The sequence below is a fragment of the Artemia sp. Qi Xiang Cuo genome, chromosome 5 (genome assembly GCF_049724085.1).
Source record: "Artemia sp. Qi Xiang Cuo chromosome 5, ASM4972408v1, whole genome shotgun sequence".
Lineage (NCBI taxonomy): Eukaryota > Metazoa > Arthropoda > Branchiopoda > Anostraca > Artemiidae > Artemia > Artemia sp. Qi Xiang Cuo.
Window position 1 is genome coordinate 82,896,536 of NC_142798.1, and position 12,790 is coordinate 82,909,325.

The 12,790-nt window shown below is 37.0% G+C and overlaps 1 protein-coding gene across 4 annotated transcripts in view; it reads right to left on the reverse strand.

The window, feature by feature from the left end:
* Positions 1-12,554, reverse strand: part of LOC148952631 (protein pangolin, isoforms A/H/I/S-like) — a 155,284-nt gene extending 142,730 nt beyond the window's left edge. For all 4 annotated transcript variants that reach the window (XM_089089989.1, XM_089089987.1, XM_089089988.1 and 1 more), the window contains exons 1-3: positions 12,303-12,554; positions 7,025-7,100; positions 2,269-2,399 (exon numbers count right to left, since the gene is read on the reverse strand). In XM_089089989.1, the coding sequence (XP_088946115.1) occupies positions 2,269-2,399; positions 7,025-7,100; positions 12,303-12,485 (390 nt within the window). In that variant the 5' untranslated portion in view covers positions 12,486-12,554. The remainder of the gene's footprint in view (positions 1-2,268; positions 2,400-7,024; positions 7,101-12,302) is intronic.
* Between the last annotated feature and the right edge of the window lie 236 nt (positions 12,555-12,790).

The following is a 12,790-nucleotide window of genomic DNA, read 5'->3' on the forward strand; positions in this document are numbered from 1 at the left end:
CTCTCCTTGTAGATCCCAGTTTACGGGGGACACCATTTAACATTTTGAATGTTAAAACTCTTTTTGGAGTAACTCCCCTCTAGGTGAGCTCCCTTTGATTTGGCTATGATTTGACGTATAAATTCTTTTTCGTGGGGGGAGGGAGGGGGGTCTGTAAAGGCACTGCTAATACGCAAACTGCGGAAAATGTAATAAATAATAGGAAAAAAGGTACTTGTATGATATATATACCCGAGGAAAGACTTATTCTTGCTGCTTATAAAGATCTCCTCACCCAAAAAAGTAAAACCACTTGGACAGCACAGATCAGAAAAATACTACAGGAAACAGGCTTTTCAGACGCGTGGAAGGGAGGACAGGGACCACTGGACCAAGAAAACTTCATAAAGGAATTCCAAGCTAGATTGCACGACCAGGAAATTCAACTTTGGTGGACAGCTTTAGATAAGTCGACTAGTCTTACTTTGTATAGAGATATAAAGCGGATTTATGGACAGAAGACATATTTGAAGCTGGGATTACCTAGTAAGTAAATGAAAACATGGATTCAGCTTCGAGCCAATTGTCTACCAATACAAGGAAAATAAGTTTGGAAAAATAGAGAAGGTCCGGAAACGCAGCGTACTTGTCTAAAATGTGGTGAGATTGGTTTTGGGCTGGGTCATTCCCTCCTGCAATGCCGGTGGCTTTCTCACATAAGGGGAGAAATTTTGAAAGAGGGTAATGATTGGCTACTTCGGAGGATTTTAAGTTCAGATTCACCACAGACAGTAGTAAGTTTGTTAAATTTTGCATTGAAAGGTATGAATGTTGATTAAGAGGATAGTGATTTTAGTATGTCTTCATTTTATTTATCCTTTTTCTTTTCTTTTTTGTTTTGTATATGGCTGTAAAAAAGCTTTAATAATACATTATTATTATTATCATTATTATTATTATACCACAGCAAGTACCCATGTTAATAAAACAATTCTTACTTCATAATATGCAGAATAATCATAGTTAACATATTTTGCAACCAGCCCTACTATACTTTACCCCCAACCCCCCTGAAGCGCAAATAAATAGCCCAAATTATATATTTGCTATCTATGCGTCTCAGTTGTTTCAACCCGTGTACCTGTAAATTGAATCAACTGTGACGCAAAACAAAAACTAGAAAAACAAGTAGAATGCATTGAAAATATATAATTTGGGCTATATATTTGCACATTATGGGGGGAGGGGGTAAAGTATAGCGGGACTGGTTGCAAAGTGTGTTATCTATTATTTTTCTGCATATGGATTGGATTGTGCGCTGGACTTAGGACCCTTTGTCCGAGAGGACGAGGGTTCGAATCCTAGTGTACCCAATTATTTGGTTTTGGACAGGGGTCAGTGGCTTAGCTGCTCAGTAAGCTCAGCCAGAGTCGACCCAGCTTTAAATAGGTACCTGGAGTAATCTGGGGAAGGTAAACAGGAAGGGTGTGCGAAAGCACAGGATGGTTGGCCCCCAACCCCCCATTGCGCTTCCTGGCTGAAGGGCCAAGAAACGGAGACCAGCACCACCGGTAGGGACTGTAACGTCCAATGCCATATTCTCTATCTTTACCTTTTTCCTGCATATTATGAAGTAAGAATTATTTTCTTATCATGGGTGCTTACTATGGTCGATATATCATACAAGTACCGGAAAAAATCGTTTAGGATGGTAACGCATCTACTTTTGTCTGTTAGTAGCAATTTTTTCCATTGAAAGAAATGTATGGGAGGGGATCAAAAGCGCAAAAGTGATTATCACTGTCACAATTTTGCAAAGCTCTTGATACTGTGCAAAAAGATCTCAAGAGATGGCAAAATTTCTGAGCAAGTCGGTCATTTTCCCAATGAAGTTTAAAACTGAGTTTCTTTGAAGTCATGAGATTCAGATAGATGAAGACCGTCAAAAGATAGAATACAACAAATTCGTTTGTTGTTCAGAGGTACCAAACATCGCTATTGGCGTAGCGTCACAAATTACTGACGTCTGGAAATTAAAAAGATGTTTCTTTTTTTGTACATAACAGACTTGTAGCTATTTTTTCCACTCAACCTAGTAATTTAGAAATTTGGATGGGCAAGTACCACTAACACAGAGACTAATGTTCAACCTCTGCGGCGGGTAAGTTATAAACCTGCATCTTAGAGCAAAAGCAGGCTAAGTCTGTGTTCTGTAAGCAAGACAGGAGATGCTGCCTGTTCAATCTATTACAAGACCAATACAGACAGAATACGAAAGTACAAACTTACCATAGATGCGGCTGAAAGGCTAGCGGCAGCAGACACTCCCAACCCCATTCCATTTGTATAAGCTGCCGCATAGGCGGGTGACATAAAATATCCAAATGAGGAAGCATGGGATAGTGGCTCTAATCCCCGTCCTAAAAAACATAACATAGTGTCAACATTGAGAGCGAACTGGAATAACCAAGAGGCAGATAAAAGCATAAAGCGAACTGCAAAACATCACTTTCTCTTTCTATCTCTCTCACTTTATCTTTATTTCTTAATCCGTTTTCTTCACCGACATATTTTAAAAAAAAACTAAAAATGCCACCTAAGTCATAATAAAACAGCCTCTGGGTCACCCGTGTTATCCAGTGTAACAGCAATCGTATTATTTATACACATTTCAAGGATGATTTCGGCTTCCTCCACCCCCCTCCCAAAAATCTTTTAATAGTTTCTATATTTATACTTTCCATAAAACTTAATTTTTTTCCTCTCTCTGCCTGGACAAAGGTGCGAGTTTTCAAAAAGAGAGGTTATCATATGGTAGAATGCATATTGACAGAAAGGATTTATTGTTGGATCATTTTTTTTTCTTGAGAGTGATTCCCACTTACTTCCAGCCCCTTTGGGCCATCTTATACAACTCGAGTCTTACTTTTCATTCAAATATCTATTTTTCAATAGTATTAGAATACCAAGGACGTAAAAATAGAAACTTTTTTCCCCTGGACCCATCCTAGGTCTATTCATACCTGAAAACTGCGATTTTCTATGATTTTTCTTTTGGTTCTTTCAAAAATATGAAGTTATTAGGGCAGTGCCACATCTTCGTGAATATTGTCACTTTGAACAATAAAAATAAATCATCAAAACTAATTAGTCAGGATTGGCGTCACTTTTCGTCCGTAAAACCGAACATTAATAATATGTTGATTCGCCTTGACAACTAAACCTTCAAAGGAAAGCTAAAAGATCTTAAGCTTCTTATTGCCACTTGTTTTGGCGTATTTTCCGCTGATTTTTTATCCCCGTGTCTTTTTCTTATTTTTAGTATCCGCTACTACCAAAGACGTATAATTGCATACGGGGTTTTTCGCATTAGAAATCTAACTTTTTTTTCGAACTTTTTAGGGCATATGTGGTTGAAAGTGCATCCGAATCAAACAATGAAATTTGATTTTAGCTCTCCTTTGCACTTAAGGTCATCTTTTTTTTCTTACATTTTTATCTTTATTTTTGGTAGATTTGAATGTGTTTGTTTATTTTGTGTTACAATCTTATCTTATCTAAGAAGCTGAACAAAATTTCACCTTGCTAAACGGCCAACTATCTGCAAGAACTCCATTAACTTGTCACAATTAAGCCTGAACTTTCGAAAATCAACATTTAGTCCAACATTAGGGAATGCTACTAATTAGGGACACACAACCCCCTTGTGAAAGAACCACTCACTATATCGTGTAAATCAAAGACAGGGAAGCTATATGAACCCTTTTAAACTCGGGAAAGAGAGGTCACTGATGAAAAACAAGAGACTTAAAGCCCGTTAGGATCTTAATGAATGCCACATTTTCTTCGCCAGAAATATATTAAGCGCTTTAACTTTAGAAAATAAAATACTGAAAAAATTTATGTCGTAAAGAGACAAGTAAAAATCATATTGATCCCTTCTTTATTATATCTTCACAAAGAGATTTTAGACGATTTAGTCCTTATGAATGGTCCGTGGACCCCCATATACACGAACTCGAAAAAACTGCGAGTCAAAATTTTACTTTTAGGGCCACAGAAAATTATTTTATCATTGGTACTTAATATTTGTCCGAACCTCCTCCCCTCTCCAAAATATTTTACCGACTCGCAAAAACCTAACAAAATAACATAAACAAATTTTTCTTGTTTTTTTTTCACACACACCCAACGTAGTCCTAGATACGTCGTTCAGGGGAGGATCCAGGAATTCGTTATGGGGGGGGGCGCAAAATAGGTTGATCCGATAAAAATTTTTAGGGGGGGGGAGTAAAATAGGTTGATCCGATAAACTTGCATTAGGAGCAAGTTTAATTAACGCAAATGTGGGTTAATTAAGTAAATTACACTACCTTAAACTACGCTAGGGGGCGCCCCTCACCCCCCCCCCTGGATCCGCCACTGACGCCGTTGCCCGTACGGATAGGATATATTGAGAAGTTCGTAACTTGACCTTTGAATCATCAAAATGTACTCTTGAAATACTTTGTATCATAATTCAGAGGCATTATGCCCCCGCTAAATCATTGGTGCCCTGGCCTTTAACTATTCCATTTCCAAAAAAAAGGCTAGACAATTAGAAGCTATCGAGGCTTGAATAGCTTTCCGATAGCAGTGGGCGTATCTACCTTGCGTGATTTTAAGCGCTTAAAACATTTCCTAAAAGTATTTCCATTAATACATCCCATTTGAATTTATCGCTGATTTTGGACAGACTGATTTGCATAGAACTCAAGGATACAAACCTTAATGAGCACTCCTACTCCAGACCCTGCAATTACTAACCATAGACAGATAACAATTACAGTAGCTAATAGAAATACTCATATAGGAAACGTTTTATTAAAACTCGGCAAGAACTTTATTTTGGTCCTTAGTCTGTTTTATCAAGTAGCAGAACTTACTAGAAACCAATATAGAAGCCTGATTAAGAATAACAGTATTTAAATAACCGATAGCAATAGGCCAAAAATAACTAAAAGTGATAGCCCAAAGGCTGGGGATTAATTTAATTAGGGTTATAAAAAAAGGTCTTGAACATTAACAAGAAAAAAGTAAGTGTTTATTTCATCCCTGCACGCAAGTGGTTCTCCCTAAAAATTACTCGGGGCTGCAGACAATTTTCGTTGGAGGTAATTCCCCTGCGCGTGTGAGTACACAACTAGAAATTCTCAGTTTGTGTTTAAAACTGATCAAACATCAAACATGGTTTAGAGCCTTCTCTTTTTCACTTAAATCCTCCTTAGATTTTAGAAAAACAAGACGGATCAAGTTTATCGTCACTCCATACAACATACAGGGAAGGTGTCAAGGAGTTACTTCCTCCAAATTTGTCTGAGTGAAAACATCGTCTAGGAAAATTTTGAGAAAAAAGATATAAAACTGAACAATTTTACCCAAACATACAATTCTTATTCAGCGAAGTCCCCATAATGAAGCCCAGGGTAATGATAGCGAGCAAGTATGGTTCTGAAAGATGGACGATTCGAAAAGCTAGCAATGTTTGTAAAATGTCCTCGAGGGGAATTGTCTAAGGACAATTTTGGGTACTTGTTTTGAATGCCCCTATATCGATCAAAAAAAGGTAAAAAAAAAAAATATATATGGCTCGAACCCACTCCCTAGGACTACATAAAAGAGGTTAAAATGGATAGGCCACGTTTTACGGACGAAAGATGACAGTGCTTTCTGGCTATATATCTGAGGCCAAACAAAAAGCAGGACGGCCCAAAAAGGGTGTGAAGAAGCCACAAGGAACGATTTAATAGAAATCGGAATTTCAAGGGAAGGGTGAGGCTATTTACTATAGAAGTAAAAAGTAAAGAGGTTGGGGTGGGAGAGGATTGTATACAGCTGTGCTGAGCTCAGGCGGCTTGGTACTGTAGTGAGTTGTTGTTGGTAGTAGTAATAGAGTCCGCAGATCTTTAGCCCTTTGTACAGACGTCTTCTATGTCCCCCATTGTGTAAAGTAGTTGATTTTACTAACTAACCCTTCAATGCATTCAAAAACTAATTCCCTTTACAACATATGATTAAAGTCTTAGGAACTGGAAGATTTCATACAGAAAAGGTTAATTTGCCGGCGCATAAAGGAATACCAACAAACTTATCACTTTTGATAAAGCGTATGCCTATTATTAACCTGGCGACTAAACCCATATGATCAGGCGTCTACACCCAATTAGTGGTATGCCTACCAAGAAATCTTAGTTATCAATCGAAACATACACTCGGTGACTACCTTTGGCAAAAATGAGATTTACCAATCATTTACAGTAGAAAAGAATTAAAACATTAAATATCAATTTGATGATTTGTAAATAAATTTATTCCGGTAAATTTGTGTTTTAACACATTCTCAACTTCACACAATTCCAAAATACTTACTACTATGTTGGCAATGAAAACATACAGTAATGAAAAATAGGTTTACGGAGGTTATGAGGCTAGGACCCCTCCCTCCCCCTAATGATATTGATATTTTTGGATGATTGTATATATAATTTTAGACTTTTTTCATATAATTTTTTTTTCTCAAATTTGCCGTGACCAAACTCACAAGATTTCCCTGCAAACTGTCCGATCCCCCCGCTCTCCCCTTGAACAAAGAAAAATCTGTCAAAACATGCACCTTTGGGCGTAAATAATAATAATAATGTATTATTAAAGCTTTTTTACAGCCATATACAAAACAAAAAAGAAAAGAAAAAGGATAAATAAAATGAAGACACTTTCTCGAATTTTTGGGTACTTTTCGTTCAGCTTATTAAACTTATCCCCCCCCAAAAAAAGCCTACATAATGTGCTTGGCCTATGTCTCTCTTCCTTATTGTTATGGCCTAGAACTACTTAACGTAAAAATCAAACAAATAAAACAAATTCTTGCATAGATTTTAAAGAACTTCAGATTAAAAAATTCTTCCTTCTTTTTTTTTAAATTCTACAACCTAACATAAGCTTTTATACGGTGTGTAATAAATTATTCTCTCACGACGACAACTAGAATTATTTCCAAGATACTTGCCAAATAACGGTGTAGATTCCGGGCGAAGCGGTGCCTTTGGAGATCCGTAATTCGGCTCTGAAGATGAAGATTTTCCCTGAAAAATTAAAACAAACATGACATAGGTCAAACAGATGAGGATATGATATCAATACAACATAAAGAATAAAAGTAGTAAGGACAACTAACACTCTAAAAGAGTGATGGAGGTACTCTTCTAAATCCAGGACACATGCGAGAAGTGAAGTTTGGTTAATATAACAAAAAAGGAAAAATAAAACAAAATAGGATGAAAATAGAACAGTTTATGAACAAATTTGGGCTGTATTTTTGCACATTAGGGGGGTGGGGGTAAAGCAAAGCATATATTAAATACGTCACCTGATCTAACCTAACCTAGCTACCTTTAGTTCCCCTAAACCCCAAAAACTAAAGTTTAAGTCTTTGTCACGGAGTGAGCAATATCTCACTATGCAGCGGAAACCTGTTTATCAATAGCAGCTTTGAGATTTCGATGCGGTCTTTCTTTCGTGTGTCCTGGAATTTAGAAGAGTACCGTAATGGATTTAAGCTTAAACATACTTGCCTCGCTGATTGAAGGGGAAAAGGGCATGTTTGGCAGAACTGAGTTGGTTTGGATGACCAGTAAAATTTGGAACATTTCAGGCATTTAGGAGTCTCACTATATAGATCCAGAAGACATAGAATAATATAACGAATCATACTTACGAACAAGATATGTGTGTACTGGGAAGAGTCTCACTGACCACGATGTGAAGAGCCCCGGGAAAAATTGAAAGAGAATTAGAAGAAACCCCCATTAGATTGCTGCACAGACATGAAAATTTTACAGTTGAAAAAAAATGTGTGAAGACCTTATGAGGGCATACTCTTTTGAAGTTTCGATCGTGTCCATTTCTCTATCACCCTAATCATATTTTCAATCTGATAGTAACACCAATGATGAAACTAATGCAGATTTGCTTCACTAACAATGCCTATTAGCAATCATTATTAAATTTAATATAAAAGTAAATTCAATGCTACTTTAGCGAGTTCTTTTCATATTTGTACTCCCCAAACAAAACCCTAGATAACACGAATGGAGAGGGGCGCAATAACTCATTTACAGAAGAGGCTCAATATAGAAAGCAATGTAAATTATTCCCCAAATTATCTTAAGACCTTCCTGGTCAATCTTATAGAGTCCCTCTAGCGAGTTCCACTTAATGTTACTTAACGAGTAATAAAAAGGCAGCATTTGATTTTATTTTAAAAGTTCAGGCCCACAAATGGGACACTTTCTTTAGTTGTACACTTATTTGTTTTTAATTTGATAATATGAAATAGAGAAATCAATTTTTATATGTATCAGAAAAGCCCTTAACCATTAACATTTTTCGACGATTTTCTTCAAGTCTGAGCAATTTGCCAAATCCATAGTACAGGTTCAAATTAAAATACTAAATCCAATTCATCTTAATGAATCGATAGGAATAAAATTTAAAAATCCTGCATTCATTATTAAAGAATCGGTTAATTACGCCCTTTTTGTCTCTATTTTTGATAATTTACATGTTTGCAGAAGTGACATATTTGCTATACAAATACCAAATTTAATTGAGATCAAGAAAAATACAAATTTATAATCAATATGTAGCAATTTGACAAACTGACCATTAAATTTACATGTTGTATGTATTTAGCAAGAATGATTAAAGAAATATTCATTCTTTCATATGTGTCAACACAGGTCAAATGATAAAGATAAATGATGCAAATAATTTGATAGGATAGATCTGATAATGTTAAGTTGACTCCGACTCCATAAATATTTATGTCCCTTTTCAAAAATCAGGTATACCAGGTGCTATGCATGGCGGAATTGTGCCACGCGTGGAGTTCCGAGATGCACAAAAGGTGGCGAAGAGTGGGCCACCCTTTCTAAACATATGAACATCATGTTTTACTACGGTAAATACACGGTACCGTAATGCATGGTAAAAACCTTAGTAAAATGAAAGTTTGAGCCCTTTTTTCATCTGGAGTAGGCAGTTTTCTCGTTTAAGAGTCTCCATCTGGTATAAACCCCGGCTTATTGGCAGTTTCTTGAATACTATCTTCTTTAAAAACATCCAACACAAAATTAAAAACGATGATATGTGCACTAGTATATTGTCAGAAAAGGAAAAAATTCAAGAAAATACGCCGGAACAAATCATAGTATTGTCACCCACATAAAAAAAGCACAAGTGTGACTCTAAAACAGATAGCAAAACATACATACAGCATAGTCTAAGCGAAATCGTTACATTACAATTTACTTACACAAATCCCCTAAATATCAAATATTTTAGAATTTATGACAGGTAAGCTGGATATTCTAGCAGTCCTATTTACTTCTGGTCAATTGTTGTTCGGTAGGACTATGAAGAACGAAGTGAGCAAGAATGAATTCGGTTATAATTCTGTGTATAGCATAAAAGTTTCATCAAGCGGGCTTCTGTCTGTCGTTTAAAGAATTATAACCACTAAATACAATGAATGTTAGTGCCGTTAAGAGAAAAATCACAACTCTCAGCCACCCATACAGGTAGAGGGGTTAGAGTAACACCGCCACCGAATCATCTCAAGAATCGCCAGGATTTATCGTCAACTATCTTGTAACGAAACTTGATGTTTACAAAGGGTAAATTTAAGGCCTCGATAGAAACCTCCCCGACGCATAGGAGATACATCAGAATAGGCAATTATATTTAAAGATAAAGGACACTGCTATTTTCTTTTCTTTTGTGTTTTAATGTTCCTATATTCTTCCCATCTTCCTAAATGGATTCATCCTCCTCTCCTGCCCAAAGCAAGCATACATTACGGCCCTCAATTTAAAAGTTCTCCCTTCGAGTTTCAAAACCATTATAGTGTTAATTCTAATTGCCAAAATATAGTAATAAACGACCGTCATCTCTTGGTCAGGCAAAGTTTGATTGGGGGACACCCGTTTTCAGAAACCATGTGGCGCACAAACCATGGCGGAACAGTGCCAAGCGTGGTGGAGTTGTGCGGCCCACGTGGCTTTCTCATATATAAACCAGCTGGTATAAAGTGGTCACTCCCTTGTATTTGATAATGTATTTTACCCGTAAATAGCACTTTTTCTTCATTTTATTAATGTTTTATATTATATATTATTGTAGTATTTCAGTTTTTCTTTCAAATATGATCTTTTATTATTAAATCTAAATTGTAGACTTTGCCAAAATTGTTAAACAATCGACGAAAAATAAAACACGCAGTTGTGTAAAAATAAAGTTTTCCATGTTAGGGAAAGAGCGGGAATTTTTAAAACATTTTGTCGATGTAATTCGATTTGTAACCGAAGCCTTAGTTTTTTGAATTCTATATGACTATGTTTGCCCCGCAAAGTCAAAAGGGATATGCCATAAAATCATCACATTATCTTTGTTATCTTTCACAGACAATATGTGGCATTGCTAAGGGGACAATAGTGGATATATGTCCCCGAGTACAGCATCAGCTCGGAGGCCATTTAGATAATACATATACCATGTAATTCATGGAAGATATGCCCATTTACGTTGTTGGGGGGGGGGGGGTTATTGACAACCCGGCACTGAAAACTACCTACACCACTACAGACAAATATTAGTAAAAAAAAAAAAAAGGTTACTGTTTAAATTTAATTATTTAAAATGGTTAAATTTCGCCTTGATAGCAATCAAAAAGACTTCCACCAGACACATTTTTTGCAATAAACTCACATCCTGACCTTTCAGACATCTTTTTGCCTAGATAACATGCTCTAATAATAAATTCGAAAGCTGATGGATGGAACGACGTGAATTTAATTCGTGGGATTTTCTTATTCCTAGGCCTACTGAAATCCAAGCTGGAATAAGATTATGAATAACGGCCTAAGATATTTGAAGATCTCATGGGAAGTAGCAGAGGACCGTGAGGCATATAGCCCCTCCCCTGGATCCGCCACTGACTCCCCGACGTGTCTTGTGATCACTCCCCGGATCCACACAACGCCCTTATGGAGAAGGGCAACAAGACGACCTTCAAGGACGAATGGGAGTTAAAAGTAAAAGAAGACAGTTATTACTGTCTGCTATAAACAAACAGGGAAAACGAAGGAATTTCACCAGCGTATGGAGCTCATTCAGGGCAAAGATATAACATCATAGCTCTTGTAAAGAGAGGAAATGGAGCAGGCATGTAAGCCGAAATTGGGAGGGGGTCCAACTGCAAATCTGGGTTATTGTAGGCTGTGATTGCCCGGCCCACGATGGCTGCTGTTACTTCTTTCTTTTCAGCACAAGCCAATAAACGTTCTTTTTGATAAAAAAAAAGAGCCTATTGTATAGGGAAGATGCTAGAAGAAACTAGTCAACCGGGTATCTTTCAATAGAGAATTGGATAGAAAATCGTGGTTTGTCATTGCTTTTACAATATTCAAACTATTGCTTTTTGGGGTTTGGGGGGGGGGGGGAGGTACCTAGGTTAGGTTACGTATTTAATATATGCTATGTTTTTCCCCCCCCCTCTAATGTGCAAATAAATAGCCCAAATTTGTTTCTAAACTATTATATTTTCATCATATTTTGTTTTATTTCATTAGCATTAACCAAATTTGACTTCTTGCATGGGTTCCAGCTAACTGAAAAATACCTATAATATATACAAGCATCTGAGGGGGAGGGGATTTGTAGAGGAAGCCATCATTATATTTAGAAAAAGCATAGTATGTATCCAGGATTTTTGTTCAGTGGGGGGAGGGAATTTTTTCGTTTTGCAAAAAAAGTTTAAAACGCATAAAAAATTTGTTTAAATATACTTTCGCTACATTTTTGCGATTCGGACAAGCATTCAGGGGTGGGGGTCATTAAAACGCATACAAAATTTGTTTAAATGTACTTTCGATACGTTTTTACGATTCGGACAAAATTCGGGGGGGGGACGAACACTATAGGCCTATATTTACCCAAGCCTAATATCTAGCCTGTGCATTTGGGGTGGAGGAAGGCGGAGGCCTAATTTACGACGATAGCGATTATTATAGGCCTATTTAGAAAGGGTGTTGGTTTACTCTGTACAATGGGCTAACAAAACTAACAGTCTAACGGATACTAGGCTATGTTTGCAGACAGCCTTGCAGTCGGAAATTCCCCTTTACGGAACTAGGAATAGTCTAGGGTAAACTAGCCTAGGATAATTTAGACCACAGATTTACCTAGAACAAGAATTAAATCATAATCATTCATAATAAACGACTCACCTCTCCTTCAGGCCCTTCACAAACAGTAATCAAACTACTCTTGTCCTCAGTTAACACCTCCGAGGAACTTAACCTTTCCTCATCTTTTTCTTCACCTTCCACTTTAAACACTTTTATTTCATCCGAACTACCCAGATCATCCCCAGAGGCGCTTGGAGCACCATTTATATGTGGCATGGTCATTATTCCAACTCTTAATTCTCCATTTTATGCTTAAAAATATATCACATGAGACACTTTCTATATAGACACCTGTCGCCACTATTCAGAAGACTGTCAGGTGTGTGCGGTGGCGGAGAGCGCGTGTGGCGGCAGCTTTTGCTTATCGCGGCGACGCAATGCCGAAAGGAGCAGAGGCGGGAACTAATTGTAATGATAACGAATCAGCTTCTGGTAACGCCATTGCTGCTACAAGAGCATTTAGACTACATGAGTACCATCTATTATACAAAAGTTAATTGAATAATAAGACAAATTTACAGATTGCT